We start from the raw sequence: 18,786 nt of genomic DNA, 5'->3' as shown, positions 1-18,786 counted from the left end.
TTTATTTACACAAGGAATAAAGTTCAGAACAAGGACTGAAAAAAACTAAGGAGACACCAACCTCGCCCGGCCGTATCTTGATGTAAAAGTTGTTTCGCTTGTACGAGATCTTGAGGATCTTGGGCCAGGCGAAGCGGTTGATGCGCAGCCGGTCGCGGTAAACGAGCAGACCCGATGCGCACACCCCGAGGGTGATGTCGACGCCCTCAGAGTCCCGCGCCTGGTGAAGGTCCACTCCATACATAGCCAGCTTCTTGGCATTCTCCAGGTAGTGCAGCTCTGCCTCCGCGGGCGTCTGGCCTCTGCAAAGATACAATGCGCACTGTGTCGGCCGCGTTTCAATTGTGACTTCGAAATCAAAGCTTTCCTTCAACTCTCCAAGCGTCACCACCATACACGTGCAGCTAGAGAAAAAGAGTCCTAAGTGGCCACAGTTGGACTTCTCCGAAGCAGACAGAGGAATTGCACGAAACACATACCGCACCTCCTGACACTGTCTAAAGAACCCTGTGAGACTGCCTTCCTTAACGATCAACCTGATTGCCAGATTTTAGGTTGGTTTTGTCGTACGCCTGAATGTAATACAAAAACTCCCGCATTGACATTTTTGCTGGGGTACCGTATTTTTGTGCGTATAACCCGCCCCTGCATATAATCCGCACCCCTACTTTCAGCTCACCGAGAAAGAAAAAAAAATCCTCGCGTATTGTCCGCACATTTGATATACAGGAAAGGCTATACAAAAGCTACTGCTCAACCGACATAGCACATATGTAGACAGAAAAAGCTTTATTTAGCAAGCAGAATACGCTGTCTGCAAGGCCAGTCACAATTCACTCACTGTCGCTGCTCTCGCTAGAGCTATCACTTGAGCCGCAGTCCTCACTATTATGCACAAGGTCATTTTTGGTTCCATCCATTTGTAATGCAGCATTTCTTGAAACTTTTTCGCACCATCTCACCTGGAATGGCCTTCCATGCCTCGACAATCCACTTGCAGAATAGGGCAATATCAGGCCTTCGGACTCGTCCTGTCGGCGTCAAGTCGTAGCAGCCTTCGGCCATCCATTCGGCGTAATAGCGCTTGACATGCACTTCAAAGTGCATGTCAAGCTTGTTAAGCGACACATCTAGAGGCTGCAACATTGACGTCATTCCACCGGGTATAACAACTAAGTCGGTGCCGTTGCGTGAAAGGCGGTCCTTCACTTCCTCAGTTGTGTGGCCGCAGAACGAGTCAAGAACGAGCATGGACCTCTTTGCGAGCACCGCATTGGGCTTCTTCTCCCATACCATCTTGATCCAGTCTACAAACATGTCACTGTTCATCCACGCATTCTCGTGTGCACGCACCACTACACCAGCAGGCAAATGAACCTTTGGTAGAGTTTTCCTTTTCAAGATGACGTACGGTCGCAGTTGCGTGCCGTCGGCGAGGGCACAAAGCAAGACTGTGATGCGCAGTTTCGTGTTCCCGCCGGTCAGCACGCTCACCGAACTGCTGCCCGTCTTCTCAATCGTTGTGTCCAACGGCATTTCAAAATAAACAGGAGTTTCATCCGCATTGCCGATTTGCGAGAAAATGTAATTGTGCTGCTTTCGCAGGCCAATTACATATCTCTGGTACTTGAGCAGCTTCTCCTCATAAGAAGCCGGCAAGCGTTGACATATTGTAGTCCGCCGTCTGATTGAGAGCCCTTGCCGCTTCATAAAGCGATGCAGCCATCCGCGGCTCGCACGGAACTCGTGAGGTAGGCCTAGCTCCCTCGAAAGTCGCCGCGCTTCCACTTGGGCCACCTCGGTCGATACGGCTTGACCACTGCTTCTCACATCTTCGATTACCTTTACTAGCTCCGCCTCCAGCTCAGGGTAGGCACCGGTCTTGGGGCCACGAAATGACCTACGGTCGCGGTGCGCGGCTTGTAGGCTCTCTTTCTTCTTTCTCCACAGTCGCACGCAGGACTCACCCACATCGTGCAGTCTTCCCGCTTCGCGATTTTCAAATTCCTCGGCGACGGCGATGATCTTAAGCTTTTGCTGTGCCGTGAAGGCCTGCCGCCGTACACTACTCATGGTGACAGAACAGATCGACTTAGGCTTGGCGAACGGGTCGAGATGTGGAGAACTAGCGGTATCAGCGAGGTAAAGAGTGCTCACACTCGGCGACAACTTGACAGCACTACCCCTTCTAGTACACTGTAACAGCACCCTGGAAACAACAGAGGCGAAATGCATGCCTGCTACCGCATTAAAAAGTAGTACATTAATTTACTGATAATATCTCTACAGGCACTATAACATCTCATTTGCCTTGCTGAAATAAATACTGATTTATTTATTATAGAACTTAATTTATTTATTATGGAACTTTCTTAGACAGCACCACCTTTTCGGCAAGCCCTTTCCAAAAGTAAACATGGCGTCCGTGACGTAGGGAAATGTGGAGGGTCACTGAGCGGCCACGAACGTCCAAAAAATATACTTGTGGTGTGACAGTGAGATTTTACACTGAACAATCGAATTGTCTCTCCCCAAATGTTTTTCTAAACACTTCAAGGATGCAAGCAAGCGAAACCAAAATCAGCCGCAAGCTGCCGTGCTACTTGCGGAGCAACAGGAATTTGCGGAAACCGCCTCCGTAGCCTTCGCTACACTGTTAAGGGGCTTAACGGCACAACACGCATTGCTGTGAAGCAGCACTATAGGAAAAACCCCGCGCATTATCCGCACCTCCACTTTGCCACTGAAATTTTTGGGTTTTCGGTGCGGGTTATACGTGCGAAAATACGGTAATTCATTCTTGTGAGACATAAGTGAAAAATTAATATTTTCAATATTCAGGCACTAGTAGGCTCACGCCTATTTAAAATGTGAAGACGAGCCGTGTGGAGATTATTACGTAAATTTTGTGCCCTTTAATGCGACCATTGCCACTACTGACATCTAGCCATCGGCTTTGTGCGATGGTGCTTCCAGTAGTAAGATATTTGTGGGGGTCAACTATGTCAAGAGTCTTGCGTCCTACACTGGTTTTCGACCCAGGCTCATTACACAGAGCAGGGAGTCTTATCCTTTGAATCCCTCTAAACACTCAAGCCAGCTACTAGGGTCCAGGAACAAGCATAAAATCTCTACCCTGGCTCTGTCCTTCATCCTTGTTATAAGAAATGTGCGCAAAAGACAAAAGTCAAACAAAAGCAATAGGTATGTCCTGTTCCAACTCGGGGTTTCATGTCTGACCGCCTGCATTCCACAACTGTACGGCAACACTACATACAGTGGAACTTCGATTATACGTCCCCCGGTCCTGCAACGACCCGCGTTTTATGACGAATTGACTGGGTCCCGGCAAAACCCCCATAGAACTAATGTATTGAAAACCTCAGTTCTACGACGCAATCTTACGCCAGCCCCGCCTCGTACGGCGCTTAGCTGGACTGTCCGAGAAAAAAAAACCTACGATGACGCACGCAGGCTGCCATGCAAGCAGACTGCGGCCAGATGAAAAAAATGTCTGGAAACCGAGGAACCGAGTTCGTTCCTCCGCACATTCTAGCACACTATCCGCGCTGCCACCGCTGCCACCACAGGGCCTCTTCAATTTTTCGACACGCTGTCGGCCATTGCTAGCCAGAGCCAACGTTGTCCAGAGCCAGCCCGAGCGCATTCGCTTTGCTTAGTCACATTGCACTGCGCACTTTCGTTGGGGACTTTTTTTTGTTTTGTTTTCTGCCTTCTTTTGGGTGGTTTTGTAGTGACAGCTGTGAGCAGGTACCACGGCAGATAATTTTGAGCTCGCTTTCTAGCATGCGATAACTTTCACTAGATTTCGCGTCGTTGTACTGGACCTGTTGAACGGTGATTGTTGAGCCTGTCTACGTTTGGGACAGCCGCGGGAACCGGAACTAGCTACTGTCTAGCTACAAGAGGGCTGGGGAGTTTTAGCCCCTCGCGATTGGTCGAAGCTTGCGCAGACGTACGCGCTTGCGAAAATCGAATGGGCCCACTGCCTTGTTGCCTTTCAGCCATTCCTTCATGTGTTTTCCTCATCGGTGGGTTGTGCGTTCCAGCTGCTGCGTCTACGTGCAAAATTTTCAGTATTCGGACATTGGTGTGCGAGGAAGCTTTCGAATTCTTGGTTGCGAGTGCTACGTCTCGCAATGTCGCGGAACTGAAAATCGCTGACGCTTGGAGAAAAGCTTCGCATAATCGAGGAGACGGAGAAGCGGAGCGGAGCAACAAAGGCCAGCATTGCCCGCGACCTGAACATTCCTGAGTGGTCGCTGAAAACGATCCTCGCAAAGAAGGACAGCATCCTACTAAATGCGGCAAAGTTCGGCCTGAACAGAAAGGCGGCGAAAGATGGCAAATATGCTGCCATGGAGACGGCCCTCGTTGAGTGGTTGCGTCAGGCCCGCAGTTCAGGAATTGCCATGGATGGCGCAATTTTGAAGGAGAAGGTGGAGACAATTGCATTGCGCTGCGGCATTGATGACTTTAAAGCCTCCAATGGCTGGTTGGATCGCTTTAAAAAATGCAGTGGAGTTGTGTACAGCCGCTGCTGTGGAGAGAGCTCGTCAGTCAGCTCCGACACTGTCGAAAAGTGGACTGCATTGCTGCCGGAATTGATACGGCAATACAAGCCGTTCGACGTGTTCAACGCGGACGAAACTGAATTATTTTATAATATGCAGCCAGAGCAGACATTAACATTCAAAGGAGAAAGTTGTCCGAGCGTAAGCGAAGCAAAGAGCGTCTTACTGTATTGCTTTGCACTAATAAAGACGGCTCAGAAAAGCTTCCTGCCCTCGTGATCGGCAAGTTTGCGAAGCCGCGATGCTTCAAGAATTTGAAAAGGCTGCCATGCCAGTACATGTTCAACCGGAAAGCCTGGATGACGGCTGCTATGTTTTCAACATATCTGCAGCAGCTGGACTCAAAAAATGGGGGCTAAAAACAGAAAGATTCTTCTGCTTGACAATGCGCCATGCCATCCATTAGATACGTCGCATTTGAGAAATGTGAAAGTTTCATTTTCGCCCCCCAAGTGCACTAGCCAGCTGCAGCCACTTGACGCCGGCGTCATCAAGTGCATGAAGCAGAAATATCAGAAGTTTCTGGTGCAGCGTCGGCTGGCGGGCATGGAATGAAAGCAGTTGGATAAGAAGCTTTCTGTGCTTGATGCGGTGCACTACATTGCTAGTGCATGGGACACAATCACGCCAGAAACCATTGTCAACTGCTTCAGGCACTGCGGCTTTCATAGATGTGGTGCTTGTTCTACCAGTGAAGCTGCAGTGCCTGTTGATGACGAACCAGAGTTCGGCAACCTGGAGCTGTTTGGATCCTTCGCGGACTATGTTGGTGCCGACGACAACGTTGCAGTGTGCAGTGCAGTGTCGCTGGATGACATTATCGAAACTGTGCATCCTGACACTGCGGGAACTTCCAAAGAGGAAGAGATGGATGACACTGCAGAGGCTGGTTCGTCTGCTCCGACGTACGTGAACGTGTTGTGCTACGTCGACAACATTTGGCGATTTGCTTGCGCACAGACGAGATCGGCGACTTGCTGCCAGATGTCACAGCTCTCGAAAGAAAGCTGATGCATCGTGGCTGGAAAAACTCGCAGAAAAAAATCACAGATTTTTTTTAAAAGGTGAGAATAAAGATCTGTTCACACCTCTGATAAAATGCGTGGTTGTCATTTTTCAAGTAATTTAATCTACCTTCATCGGAGCAGCGTAGATTTGTGCCGCGGACTTTCTTACGCATTATGTGACAACTGTTGTGGGGCAACAACGACCATCAGCGCCTATATTCTTGGTTTTTCGGTTATACGACGCCCGGATTACACGACGATTTTGCATGGTGCCCTGAAAGTCGTACAATCGAAGTTCCACTGTATCACCCGACCGGGCACTACGGGCTATTGCTGATCACAGGAGCCAATACGGCAGACACCCTGGCACTCACTTGTGTTGCTTGTGGAGTTCCATGACCTTGTCCTCCAGCTCGGGCGTCTGGTTGGGCGCGAAGCGGAACTCGGACAGGTAGTTGCGGCCGTGGTCGTCCGGGTCGAAGTCGCCCAGTTCCGCTTGCACCAGATACGAGCCCAGTAGCGCATGTGTCACAAATGAGCACGGTAGCCTGGAAGAGTCATGCCCGAGGCACGTTAATGAGTACACGTTTGATATTGCCAGCACACTTACTTACTTGGACACAATGGGTTTCAACCACAAAAGAAACGTTGAGGCACTGCTCAGTGCCTCAATTTTAGAAAACTTCTAGAGCGTTTTAGATTGTTCTGATAGATTTGCACATACGACACAAATAGCTGTGCTCATTGCGGACCTAATGCCAGCCCCAGCTACGATGCTGAAATTTCCAATCATTGATGAGTAAAAGATGATGCGCTCCACTGCCAATCAATTACCACCAACTGTGGCTGCCACTATCAGCGTGCTGAACGCACTGCTTGTACACTCAAAACTCTATATAACAAAATATCTGTCATAACGAAATACAGTTGACTCTCATCGAACGAATCTCCGATTTTTTTTTTCTTTGAATTATCAGAAGTTCTCAGATATATAACTGTGGATGAAGTGACACCACACATTATGATTAGGCATTGATTTTATTTTTTTAAGCGTGTTTAACCACTAACTGCACGCAATGAACAGAAAGCAGAGGAGTAAGTTCCACAAGTTTGTCGACCATTTACAGCTGATCAGACCTTCTAAGGAAATCATGGAGTGCCAACTGATTCTTAGCTATATGTGCCTTCAGCACAAAGCTCTCTATACCTGTTGAGAAGCATCGCAGTTTACCATGCGTCTTCTTCATTTGTAACATTTGTTTACTAGCAAAGTCTCTATTTCCTCAAAAGCCTGAGGTGCTTATTTTTCATTTTTCTACTCTTAGGATTATACAAGCACGCAAATTTTAAAATAATAATGGGAAAGCAGCAGATATTTTCTCGTACGTAACTGCAAAAAGTATGAATCAACCGAATGATTGAGTTTGAATCAAGAGGCTTTTAAATACATTGAAAGAATAGAGGGCCAACCATAAAACTGAATTTTGTTTGACTGGCCGAAAGTATGAATTATCGTGAGTCTACCGTAAATGAAAAATAGTCTTGCAAAAGATACGGTCTTGTAAATAAACTATTCTAACGAATTTTCGTATACAACAAACATATTTTCGTTTAAGATGCAACTTTTTTATAATGAGATACGAGTCTACCTTAAATTTTCCTTTTTTGGGCGCAAGTTCACTCAATAGACAGCTCAGCATTCAGAAGTCTTACCAGATCCCTCATCCATGTCGTAGCCACATGACATGTATTGCAGCCACAAACACTGTATTCGCTCGACAAAAACTCTACAACGCTCAAAACACAGTTACACCTATATGGGGATATCTACTTGCAACATAGCAGTAATCGTAACCTGACTTGCTCGCATTTTTTTTTCCTGATAGCTCCGCTCGCTACTTTTCAATTAATCAATAATAATGATATAACAGGTTTTACGTGCAAAAAAAAAAAAAAAAACTACGATTACGAAGCATGCCATCCTAGAGAGCTCCTAAAATTTTGACCGTCTGGTGCTTTTTAACGTACAATGGCATCGCACAATACGTAGGCCTCTAGAATTTCTAGAATTCTATCAAAATCCGACTGCCGTGGCTGCGATTGGACCTGAAATCTTCAGGTCAGCAGCCAAGCCCCGTGACCGCTACACCATCGCGAAGGACATTTTCCGATCAATCAAGTATGCCGTGTCATGCTGATAGTGCGCACGCTATTCACAAGATGGAAGTGCGCACTATAATAACGAAACAAAAGACGGATGAGATAATTGAGAACTATGCCGTTGCACAACAGAAAAACACTCCACAGAGCAGGTGTCAGATATTAAATTTCACAATTTCTTAGCATAATGATTGATTGATTGATATGTGGCGTTTAACGTCCCAAAACCACCATATGATTATGAGACACGCTATAGTAGAGGGCTCCGGAAATTCCGACCACCAGGGGTTCTTTAACGTGCACCCAAATCTGAGCACACGGGCCTACAACATTTCCGCCTCCATCGGAAATGCAGCCACCGCAGCCGAGTACCTTAGCCACTAGACTACCCCTGTGGGGCTTCTTAGCATAACGCCACGTCAGTACTAGAGAAACAGTAATAGCTTTATCAATAGTAGCACATACAGTAGCTCACAGAACGCTGCTACCTGATCAAAAAATATTCACACTTTTGTGGTCAAGAGTGTCTCCTCCAGCAAAAAAGGAAAAGATGGTGATGCCAGATGGTGTACTCACTTTCCAGACAGGATATCATCTCGTATCTGAAGGCAGAGCTGGTACCTGCGAGTGCCCAGATAACAATGTCATTCATTGTAGCCAGTCTTCAACTCAAGCATTGTAAACTCAAGCATTGTAACTCAACTTTAACTCAAGCATTGTAAACATTGTAAACTCAAGCATTGTAAACTTTCACACAGAAACAGGGCAACGAAGCATACAAGTCTTGATACCATACAGAAGTATTTCTTGACCGGGCAAACAAATGCACTAACAAAGGCAACATCAGCTGGACAAAAATGGTGACATGAAATGTAACGTTTGTTTAAACAAAAGTGGGCCGGAACAAATGAGCAACAAGACATGCAGCATCACGGCGGCTGTCGAGAACAAAATGTCCCTTGTGTGTGGCGGTTGGCGTAGTTCTTAATCCCAAGTTAAGTGTAGCTTCATTACTGACGAACCGTATAGCACGGACACCCAGTGAATTCCTGTTCGTGGAGTTTCCACTGCGTCATTTACTAAACTATAGACGACATGTAGGTAAGCATATAGAGTTCTCCAACATGAGTAGAATCTTGTTATCGAAATTCCCAAACTCGGTGCACAACCCGTGCCCAACCTTTTTGTGGCGCTTTATCGAATTCCCGTACTCGTTATGGCAGTTGAGATATGTGACATCAATAGCGAGTTCAGTCAGGTTGTTTCTGAAGCGTCCCTAGCAATTTCTAGTCCCTTGCTGTGATTACTCCTTGGTTACCTTTAATAGCTATATTATATAAGACCTTGTATGCTTATTTTAACGCGGTTTTGAGTATGCCAGCCTTGTTTAATGTCTGTGTTGACCACGTGATTTTGAGCGTTATTATGCCATGACATCTACACATGGGAGAAAAGCCAGGCCCCTAAAGTACTATGCACTTATAAAGTGCGCAAAAACCTCATTATGACAAAGCTGTGCCTTATACGAGAATAAGTTGGTTATATCTAAAAATTTGTTTTAAAAGTGAATTCTGCACACTGTATCTAGTGCAAGACTATTCTTCATTTACTTTGTTATAACAAGTATTTCCTTATATCCAGGTTGGTTATGTAGAGGTTTAAGTGTATAACTAGATACCATATTTTTTCATATATAAGCCACACTAAAAATTTTTAAAATATTGCCTAAAAAGTGGGGGTATGGGATATTTGCGAATAATCCGGAAGCAGAGCTCGGCTTCATGGCAATACATGGCTTGCCGTGCGGTCCGCATCCCAATTGGCATCGTCTGGTGCAATTTCAATAAAAAGCCAATAGAGGCCATAAATAAATCCCCTCCGTAGCATTTATTCACTTTTGGCATGCTTTGTTTGATTTGATGAACAGCGTCACAACAGCGTTTTTACAGCGCCTGCCTCCGAGTCAGGTGTAGCCAGTTTGCACCGTTGGTCAGCCTTGTCTGGTGAAGCACCATGAGTGGGTCTTGGCGGCAATCTTTCACCACGAAAGAAAAACTCGAGACTATATCTGCTGCGGAAGAAATCAGCAATAGAGCTGCTGCTAGGAGGTATAATCTGGGAGAAGAGGCCAGGTGCCATGTTAGCACCGCAATCAATATTGGTGTTGGACTCATTTTGAGGCCACTGCCTTGACGCAGTAAACACGCCTCGCTGACCACCACACCGACCTCGTGATCATACCCGGTGGTACGAGTTCCATGCTACAGCCACTGGACGTGTGCCTCAATAAGCCGTTCAAGGTGCACATGAAGCGGCTGTTTCCCGTGTGAATGGCTGACGGCCTTTACGACCTCACACCAATGAGGCGCGAGCGGAGGCCAGACATCGCGCTGCTGTACCAGTGAATCTAGTATGCGTGGAGGGCAATTCCAGCTGACATGGTATGCAAGAGCGTCAAAAAGTGCGCCACCAGCAATTGCTTGGATGGCCCCGAAGACAATTGCGTCTTCGAGAGCGGCGACGAAGCCTTGAATGGCAGCAGGGAGTCGGGCGATGATTGGCGCTGTCAACGTTGCGGCGATCGTTTTGAAATAAAGACCTTTCGTAAACGAGATTGTGACTGTGCAGTTGTGACTTCCCAAAAAAGTTTTCTAAGCTAAGCATGCAGGTTATACGCAAGATTTTTTTTTCTTTTTTTGGGGGGGAGTTCAAAGTTAGAGGTGTGGGTTATATGCGAGAAAATACAGTATCAGTTGGAAATACCAATCCGCTCGTTTTAATTGTCTTTCTCTTGGTGTGCTGACCAGGCTCTACATGTCACTCTACCAACTATCTCTACCCTAGTCAGGGGTAGTTAACTAAAGGTGTAGTTAACTTAGTAGTTAATTAAGGGTAGTTAACTCTAGTTAGGCAACTTTACCCACCTCGTAATGTCCTCTTGGAGTTGGGAGGGGTCGGGAGGGTAGAACTTGACCTCGAAAGACATCTCCCAGGGCCGACCTAGGTGGAGAGGGTTGCCCAATTAGCCCAAGCTACAAGCATTACAGATTAATCCCAATCACCGATTCCCAGTCAATCAGCATGCGGCGAAATTAAGGGGTACAAAATAAGCAACATGTTGTTTGACTTACGTTTCATCTGCTTTGAGAGACTCTTTTCCAAGTTGACCCAGTTCTGCACAGAGTCATAAAAGAAATGAAAGGCTATGCCTCTCTACTGTAGAGAGCAGAGTAAAAACGTCGTCAAGAGGCTCATTTAATTTCGGGTGCCTGTAATTCTTAGAAGAATTACAGACACTGGGAGCAATACATTATGCAAATTTACGGTCTGTTGCTTGTGACACAGCATTTTGTATAGGTACATAGTAAACTCTTTGGCTACTAGTGGTAGCAACTAAGCGAGACCTTGCTCGGTAACAAAGCAAATTAAGAAATCGTGGACAAGAAAGAAAATCGCCCAAATATTTCATAACAAACCACCTTGTCCTGTAGCTAATTCAATTTCCATTATCTCCTGCACAAGTGGCTTATTCTGATAAAATTGTAGAAGGGGGATATGAATAAAGTAAAAAAATTAATTCGAAACAGCATTTCTTCCAACCCAGATGCAACAATAAAGGACATTCTACCGAGGATACAAAAAAAAGTAATTTTACTTTCATTTCGAGCGATTCCGATGGAAGAATCAGTTTTCTTCCAACCCAGATGCAACAATAAAGGACATTCTACCGAGGATACAAAAAAAAGTAATTCTGCTTTCATTTCGAGCGATTCCGATGGAAGAATCAGTCACGCATAGTGTAATTTTAAAAACTTCTCATAAGCACACTGAGAAAGTTCATTCGGCTAAGTGCAGAAGTTTCCCAAATTAACAGTCATAATTCCATTATGGCAGCTATTTAAAATGTTTGAATTTAAGCTAAAAAGCAAAAGTTGAGTCCTTTCCTTCAAAGCTGTGAACAACACCAGTTTGCAAAAAGGAAAAAAAAAAGATATTTTCTTCGCTTTGCTCATCATCAAGGTATTGTAGCTCAACAGATATGTTTTATCTGATAATTCAGCTTCAATTGATATTTGTACTGATTCTTTTCTAGGACATCCATAAGGTATTCACTTTTAGTGCTTATCTTAAAATTAAGATGGCTATTTTCCTGTAATAGAAATAGCCCTTGCCTTGTTCTTTCATACTCTGATTTGTCAGTTATCAAGTCATCAATCTTGTATTGGTCTGAGTATTCAATAGTGACATTTTACTATTTGGTTTGATATTTGAATTGACATTTGCAATCTTCTTTGTTTAATAATTGAGCAAGGCAGGTATTTCCCAAAAGCATTTACCGAAGAAAATAATAGCTACCTGAACAAGCAACAAATGCAAAGCTTAAGAAAATTATAGAATAAATATACGTCACAGTTCTTTCATAGATTAGCCAAATGAAGAACTAGAAAAAAACACAAAATGTTGAGTAACTCACCCTTGTGTTCTCATGGTCTCTGTATGTGAGGCCAAAATAGTCCCGCTCGAGCAAGTTGAGGTACTCGCACACGCGATCGAAGAGTTGTTCTCCGCGGGCTTTGCGCTGCACAGCAAGGACAAACATGCATAAACAATAGATTCTACGAAATAAGTCACAAACCAAAGCAACAATGCAGTCTTTCCTTTACGTACCAAAAATGAACTAATTATTGAAGAAATTAATACACACTGGAACTCCCAAACTATGTCACCAAGTTCATAAGGCATGTCTAATTTTAATTAAACTGAGGGATGTACAGCACCGAGATACTGAAGCTTGCAAGAAAGAAGTGTTCTATTAGTCATCTTTCTCTCTCTCTATTTTTTTTCTCAAAATGTCATTTTGTGCATCGCACCATGAAAGTGAATGAGTTTTTGCCGCATGCTTTAGGAATGAGCTTCTTGAAACTGTCACTTTAAAAAAGAGTTCTAGAATTTCTGGAGTGCAATGCATGCTGCTAAGTAACTAATCTAAATGTCAGTTATCAAACCACAGCTAATTAGCTGGTAACTAGCATGACAACACTTATGCATGACACACCTGGAATTTTACACGTGAAAATTTTTCTTCTCAGCTATTTCATGCTCCTCCTCTTTTCTTTTTCTTTTTTTTTATCACTATTTGAAAAACTCAACATATATAAACCCATCATAATGTAATTGACCAGATCATTATAGAATTACAGTTAATAATACACTAATTAACTTGACACCAATACTCACGGACAACAGCAAACCAGGAATTCTACCATCTGACAATTTTTTTTTTCTTAGCAATCCAATAATGAGAGTTCTTTTTTCTTTTTAATTGAGTTATCTGAAGAGCTTAACATGTATGAACCCTCTCAACAAGGCCCTCGTAGGTGCTGCCATAATCCCTTCTGGGCTGTTGTAAATATGCAAGAAACCATCAAAAATGCACTGCCCTTGCACTCCTATGCAACATTGCTCCTATGGAATGATCTGAACAAGACGATTAAAATTCGAGTCGTCACACTCACATCTAGCTGGCATTCGTAGTCTGAGCCGTCAAGCAGGTGTACACGGCAGGCAGTTGTCGAGCGGGCACGCAGGATCCCCGACCGTCGCGACTTGCTCGACGGGCTCGACTCCGCAGGACCATTTTCTTCAGGCGACTCCTTCTCCTCGGCCATGGCTCAGACCGCCCGTCTACAGACAAGAACAGCCTAACTCAGGCATGGCCAACCACCTCTTGTGTCAGCAGGATGTGTAAAGGAAACACTCGCCCCCTCCCCTCCCCTCTAGCCTCACCAACACTTGCCTTCACCCAAGCTATACCAGTGCTCTCCGCCCCCTCCTCCAGACGCGATGCAACACTGGTTTGCGCCGCCCCGCCAAGAGAGAAAACCGTGCCGACGACCATGCCAACCACCCTCTATTAACCTCTAGGCTCACGAATCTGCCCACTCTGCTGTTCGACTTTATACACGAGGCAAATTTGCACGTATATTTTTGAAACCACAAATCCTGATGCCTAAGGGCAGGCTTTCGGAATAAACAAACAGTGCGAGAAGGTTTACACTTCAACAAGCACCGATCAGCTCACAATGAACACAGCCTTATTTTCTCAAGCACTTCTAAATACAGCCCAAGGCTCTACCGTATTTTGGGCTGTATACACACTGCGTGAGAGAAACAAACATGCTCCCCGTGGAAGCAGATGCTTTTGAGGCTAAGATAGCATCCTTAATCCTGTCCATCCACAGTAGCTTCTGGCATCAATTCTCGCCTTCTCAAGATAAATTACCACTCAAGCTGATAAATATAGCTGAAAGTTTGCTTTACAAGCAAAGCTGGTGACAAGTCACAGATTTCTCTGACAGTGGCATTATAACAAAAAGAAAAAAGAAAAACAGACACGTCACTGGTGAGCGTACAGTGATACAACCCTAAAGCTTGAGCCAATCGCGTGCGCATTTGTAAGTGCAGTTTTTCAATAACTGATGCTCTTTAAATCGTGCACTTGCCAGGGGTCAGCCGCTTCTGATACAATGATCAGATCTTCTATCGAGATCACTTGTCATTTTACGTTGCCACTTAACACTGTTGCTTTGATACAAACGCATGACCCTTGCTGCTGACTGTAGCAAATGAACCAAGTGTTGCGCTTCTAAGCACATGGATGAAGCTCCAATTACCAACACTGAGTAAGGAAAAGGCTAGGAAGGAATATGCACAATCCAATAGAAAGAAAGAAAGAACGAAAGAAAGAAAGAGAAAGCAAGAGTCATAGGTCACATATGCACACGCCTGACTTCTCTGCCTCTACTGATAGGAGAAGGGCTCTCAATTTTTTTCTTCTGTTATATTGACTATATGATAAGCACCACAAGATTAAGAAACGTAACTATAAATGGCAAGACACACCATTAAACACCTATTTCGTACCGTTCGCTGTCCCCCATCAAAAACTCAGAAAGTGGGATCAGAGACCCCAAGAAACACCCCACCAGTTCCCATTTCAATTCTTCTAGAGTGCTACTACAGCCATATCTGTCACTTCGGGAGAATTCAAGCTGTTACACAGAGCGGCTCTCAAAACAGCAATGCCCTAGATCAGTGGTCTCAAACGTGCGGCCCGCGGATTCATGCCGGATAAAGTTTTGCAACTTGTGCCTAAATGGTACTGCCCTATTTTCTTACCTATTGCGATTAATGTTTCATTCGGGTAACATACAGAGAAGAAACTGGTTTTGAAGATCACTTTTTTTTGTGAGGCACCTCATACAGTCACTATGAGTCTAAACATCCCTAGAGAATGAAAGTCCTATTTGTAAACCGCCATCAACATTTTAGTCATCGTTTAAACCGGTGTCAATGTTTCTTGAAGCTTCACGTCAAATCCCCTTCACAAGCGATTCGTGAATAAGATATAGAAAAGGCGTTCTTTCAAATGGCAACATTCGTTTGGTGACACTTTGTTGAAATTCCATCCTACGCACTCTGCATCAACCATCTTCACTGTAGCCCTAGTGGCACCAAATTTTGTGAATGTGGCGCACTAGCTAAAGTAAGTTCGACATCCCTGCTCGACATGGACATACAGACAGTAATTTTTTAAGACAACCTAAATAAGGTGCAAATAAACAGCATGTTAAATATACCATCATTGTCCAACACTTAGCAAATAGTTTTTAAGTGCCAAAAATTTGTTTTCACAATAAGCGTACGGCTTATGTTCCCATCGCGGTATTTGCAACCTTGGTTAGTTTCTATTATTAAAGTGCATGTCTTGGAGCATCGTTTGTTAAAAGTGTAAATAGAGCATTAGGGACAAATAATGCATTTGATTAGATAATCAGGACGATTTGCAGAGTTCAAGTGATTGCTGCCTGCAGAGTAAGATATTCTTATCTAGGTTATTATGTTGTATCTGTAGTGTACCCACATGGATATAAATTATCAGCTTTGTTCCACTTTCAACTTTGGTCGTTTTCAGTGTTAAAAAGTATTTTTTTTATTTCAAAAATACTTGTGTTTATGAAGTGAATATATTCCATTCACAGACAGCATTCGATTGATTATTCAAAAGTTTGAAATATTTCTCCACCTGTATAGCAGTAGAGTGGTCAAACACATTACGGACACAGATGCAAACCGCACTTTGCTTAAATCAGTTGCCTCTATTATACTACATTTCCAGGCACCCTAGGCAATAAAGTTCTTTTTGGCCAACAGGGATAACATACAAAACATGTTTCATAGATTTTTTTTTTTCCAGTGAGATGGGCTACATCATTGCACACGATGTTACAGACCCCCCCCCCCCTCCTCCCACACACACACAAAAAAAAATGGAATCACGTAAATAAGCTATAATGCCTCACCTTGGAACTAAATGGTTTCTTGCACTGAAACACCAACGACCGAATTCAAGTGAACAAGCACATTTCAAAGCACACTGTTACATTTCGCACATTGCAGTGTCTTCAGTTCAAACAGCGTGAGGTCAATAAACTTTCCTACACAGGCTGAAAATGCTATAAGTGGCCATCAACTTGCCTGCAGCCTCGCAGAGCACACAGCATTTCGTGGAGATATGCCAACGCCTCACCACAGGTCTTGCTGAAACGACCTTATCTGGACCTTATCTGAAATTCCTGGTGTGCTCCTGTAATATGCCTCCAAGTGGTGGGCGCTTGAACTGGCTTTTATCTTATCGCCTCTAGCACACTCACCCGCTGCGGAAGCCAATGCCCAGCAAACAGAGGGGAATGTAATATCAAGCTAGACCAGCATAAGAAGGAATCTCCCTAAGTTTCTCTCTCACTAATGTAATTTGAATGTGGCTATGCATTTCACAAAGCACAAGATATACTACGAGATAGGTGGTCAAGACTGTGGTTTCAAACAGGAAGGACGCTAGAAAAACAAAATAGACGTGTACAGATAAATCATGAGTGTTATCAGGATTCAAGGGGGGGGGGGGGGGGGGTGAAACCTGTGTTGAATGCTGGCTGGGGGAGGGGGAGAGCGGTGGTAGGGCGTGGGTATAGAGGCATAAGCAGATGTTTTCTTCCTTGACCCTTACACGCACATTTATGTTCTTGACACATTGTAAATCTACACGGAGACAACATAAAAACACATGCACGAGCATAATAATGAGTTGAACCCTCCTCACCCCACCAAAAAGCTATTTCTCACTATACACCTACGGTATAGTGATTGTTATGAAACATAAGGAATTGTTTCTGTCTTCCAGCTGGTGACACAGCTCAGTGCCTATGAGAAATAGCATTGAGTAGACCTTTGTCCTCTGATCCTTCCTAATTCAACTGACTGCCAGAAATTACGCAAGTCTCACGAATGCAGAGAAGCACTTATTGCGACGACAAGCCGAAACCTGTCATGTCCTCGTGGAAAGCACCGCACAGCAAAAACTTGAAAAAGTGTCTTTTAGAACCAGCAAACTCTCTTAGGGCTACTGCACCTGCAGAGCACCCACTACTCAAGTAATAGATAGTGGCTGATAACCAAGAGTTGGGGCTGAGCCCTTTGTAATAGTTAGAAGCACTCAACGACCCAGTCGATGCATAATTTACATTGTGTGATGCTTGGTTACACAATTCACATCATGCGACGCCTGGTTGTTATTCTACTCTTCTACTGCTCTGTTTTACACACGTTATAACGGTTCCATCCAGACATAATGCTTGTACAGGGTTCTCGTGGGCAGGGGTTTTGAGAACCGGCATGGCTCTGTGGTACAATACTGAGCTGTCAGGGAGAGGACTCAGGTTTGAACCTCATTCCATCCTGGATATATTTTTCTTATTACGCACGATAACGGATACAGGCGGTGAACAATTGTGACACCTTCGTTGTGATCTCACAACAGCTCTTGCTATAAAAAAAAAAAGCTTTCCTCAGCGAGACAAATGAGCAAATAAGCCTACACCCAATACAGTCATCATGACGAGCACTCGCCTATCACTCAAGGCACCTATATCACCAGCTTAGATGAATAATGTTCCTGAACGGATTTTGCAACATGTTAGATTGGAAAATATTCATTTCACAATGTGGTATGCGAAAAGTTGCACCCCGGTGAACATTCAATAAACACTGCCCAAGCACTCTGTGTAGATGGTTAACTAGCCAAGCTGAAATATGCGGCCCTAATGGTCAACGATGATTTAATTCCAACAGTCCACTGAAGTTCTTTTAATGACTGCTTATGTCTGTTAAGAAATCTTGATTGGTCTTTGCCCGTGTGCACCTTCCTTCATTTACAGTGGACCGGAGATGAGTAGTGTGATTTGCCCACTTTCAGTGGTGCGTACAATATGTTTCACCTGCGGTCCTTATCATTTACGAGGACCAGTGGCCAATAGTGGGGATTCACCAATTATGCGGCACATACATGATACACTATGAGTTTTAGCATGTGTAAGGTGGGAGCATTTTGGTTCTGCCTAATTATATACAGCTTTGCTACAAAAATGGGACCCATTTATTGCAGTTTTTCTTTCAATGTAAAAACAGCCAGCCCTAAAAAAGTGTGTATTCATGTAACCTACTTTCTGCAAGTGTAACCATTCCAAAAGTTTAGAGTAAGTATGTAAATTCCATTTCTAAAGTGCTTTCTCTGATCTTTTGAGGACTTTGTTTGTGACACAGAAATGTAAAGATTTGAACGTCTTGTTAGTCCTCTTGTGCCATTTTTGTCATGCACTGACATTTTTCAATAACATTTCTTTATGATGATATCGCAAAACATCGTTTCCATGCTGGCTTATTGAAGGGTCAAAGTTGGCTTCCGATAGCTGTAGATCAGCGAATCATGACCGAAAACTCTAAATGTTCATTTCTAGACTATGCTTCGGAGGTAAGTGCCTTCTTCTCAACTAGCACAGACACAGGTAACAGCATGAGCACAAATACAAGAGAACTGTTCCCAAGGCCATGGGAGCAAAGCGAAAAATCAATGCATGACTTCTAAGCAATCACGAATCAGGAAACCTGTCAAACACCAAGCTGTTTTC

The 18,786-nt window shown here is 44.2% G+C and overlaps 1 protein-coding gene across 3 annotated transcripts in view; it reads right to left on the bottom strand.

Moving 5' to 3' along the window:
- The window catches only part of cora (erythrocyte membrane protein band 4.1 like coracle), a 63,280-nt gene that overhangs the window by 42,644 nt on the left and 1,850 nt on the right, over positions 1-18,786 (bottom strand). For 2 of the 3 annotated variants that reach the window (XM_075873708.1, XM_075873710.1), the window contains exons 2-8: positions 13,279-13,447; positions 12,237-12,341; positions 10,894-10,936; positions 10,687-10,762; positions 8,339-8,383; positions 5,977-6,150; positions 62-302 (exon numbers count right to left, since the gene is read on the bottom strand). In XM_075873708.1, coding sequence (XP_075729823.1) covers positions 62-302; positions 5,977-6,150; positions 8,339-8,383; positions 10,687-10,762; positions 10,894-10,936; positions 12,237-12,341; positions 13,279-13,431 — 837 coding nt within the window. In that variant the 5' untranslated portion in view covers positions 13,432-13,447. Of the gene's footprint in view, positions 1-61; positions 303-5,976; positions 6,151-8,338; positions 8,384-10,686; positions 10,763-10,893; positions 10,937-12,236; positions 12,342-13,278; positions 13,448-16,125; positions 16,294-18,786 lie in introns of those variants that run through there. The other variant, XM_075873709.1, reaches the window with a different exon arrangement.

This window comes from Rhipicephalus microplus, chromosome 9 (assembly GCF_043290135.1).
Source record: "Rhipicephalus microplus isolate Deutch F79 chromosome 9, USDA_Rmic, whole genome shotgun sequence".
NCBI lineage: Eukaryota > Metazoa > Arthropoda > Arachnida > Ixodida > Ixodidae > Rhipicephalus > Rhipicephalus microplus.
Note: the sequence above shows the minus strand (reverse complement) of the source record. Positions and strands in the feature narration are given on the sequence as shown.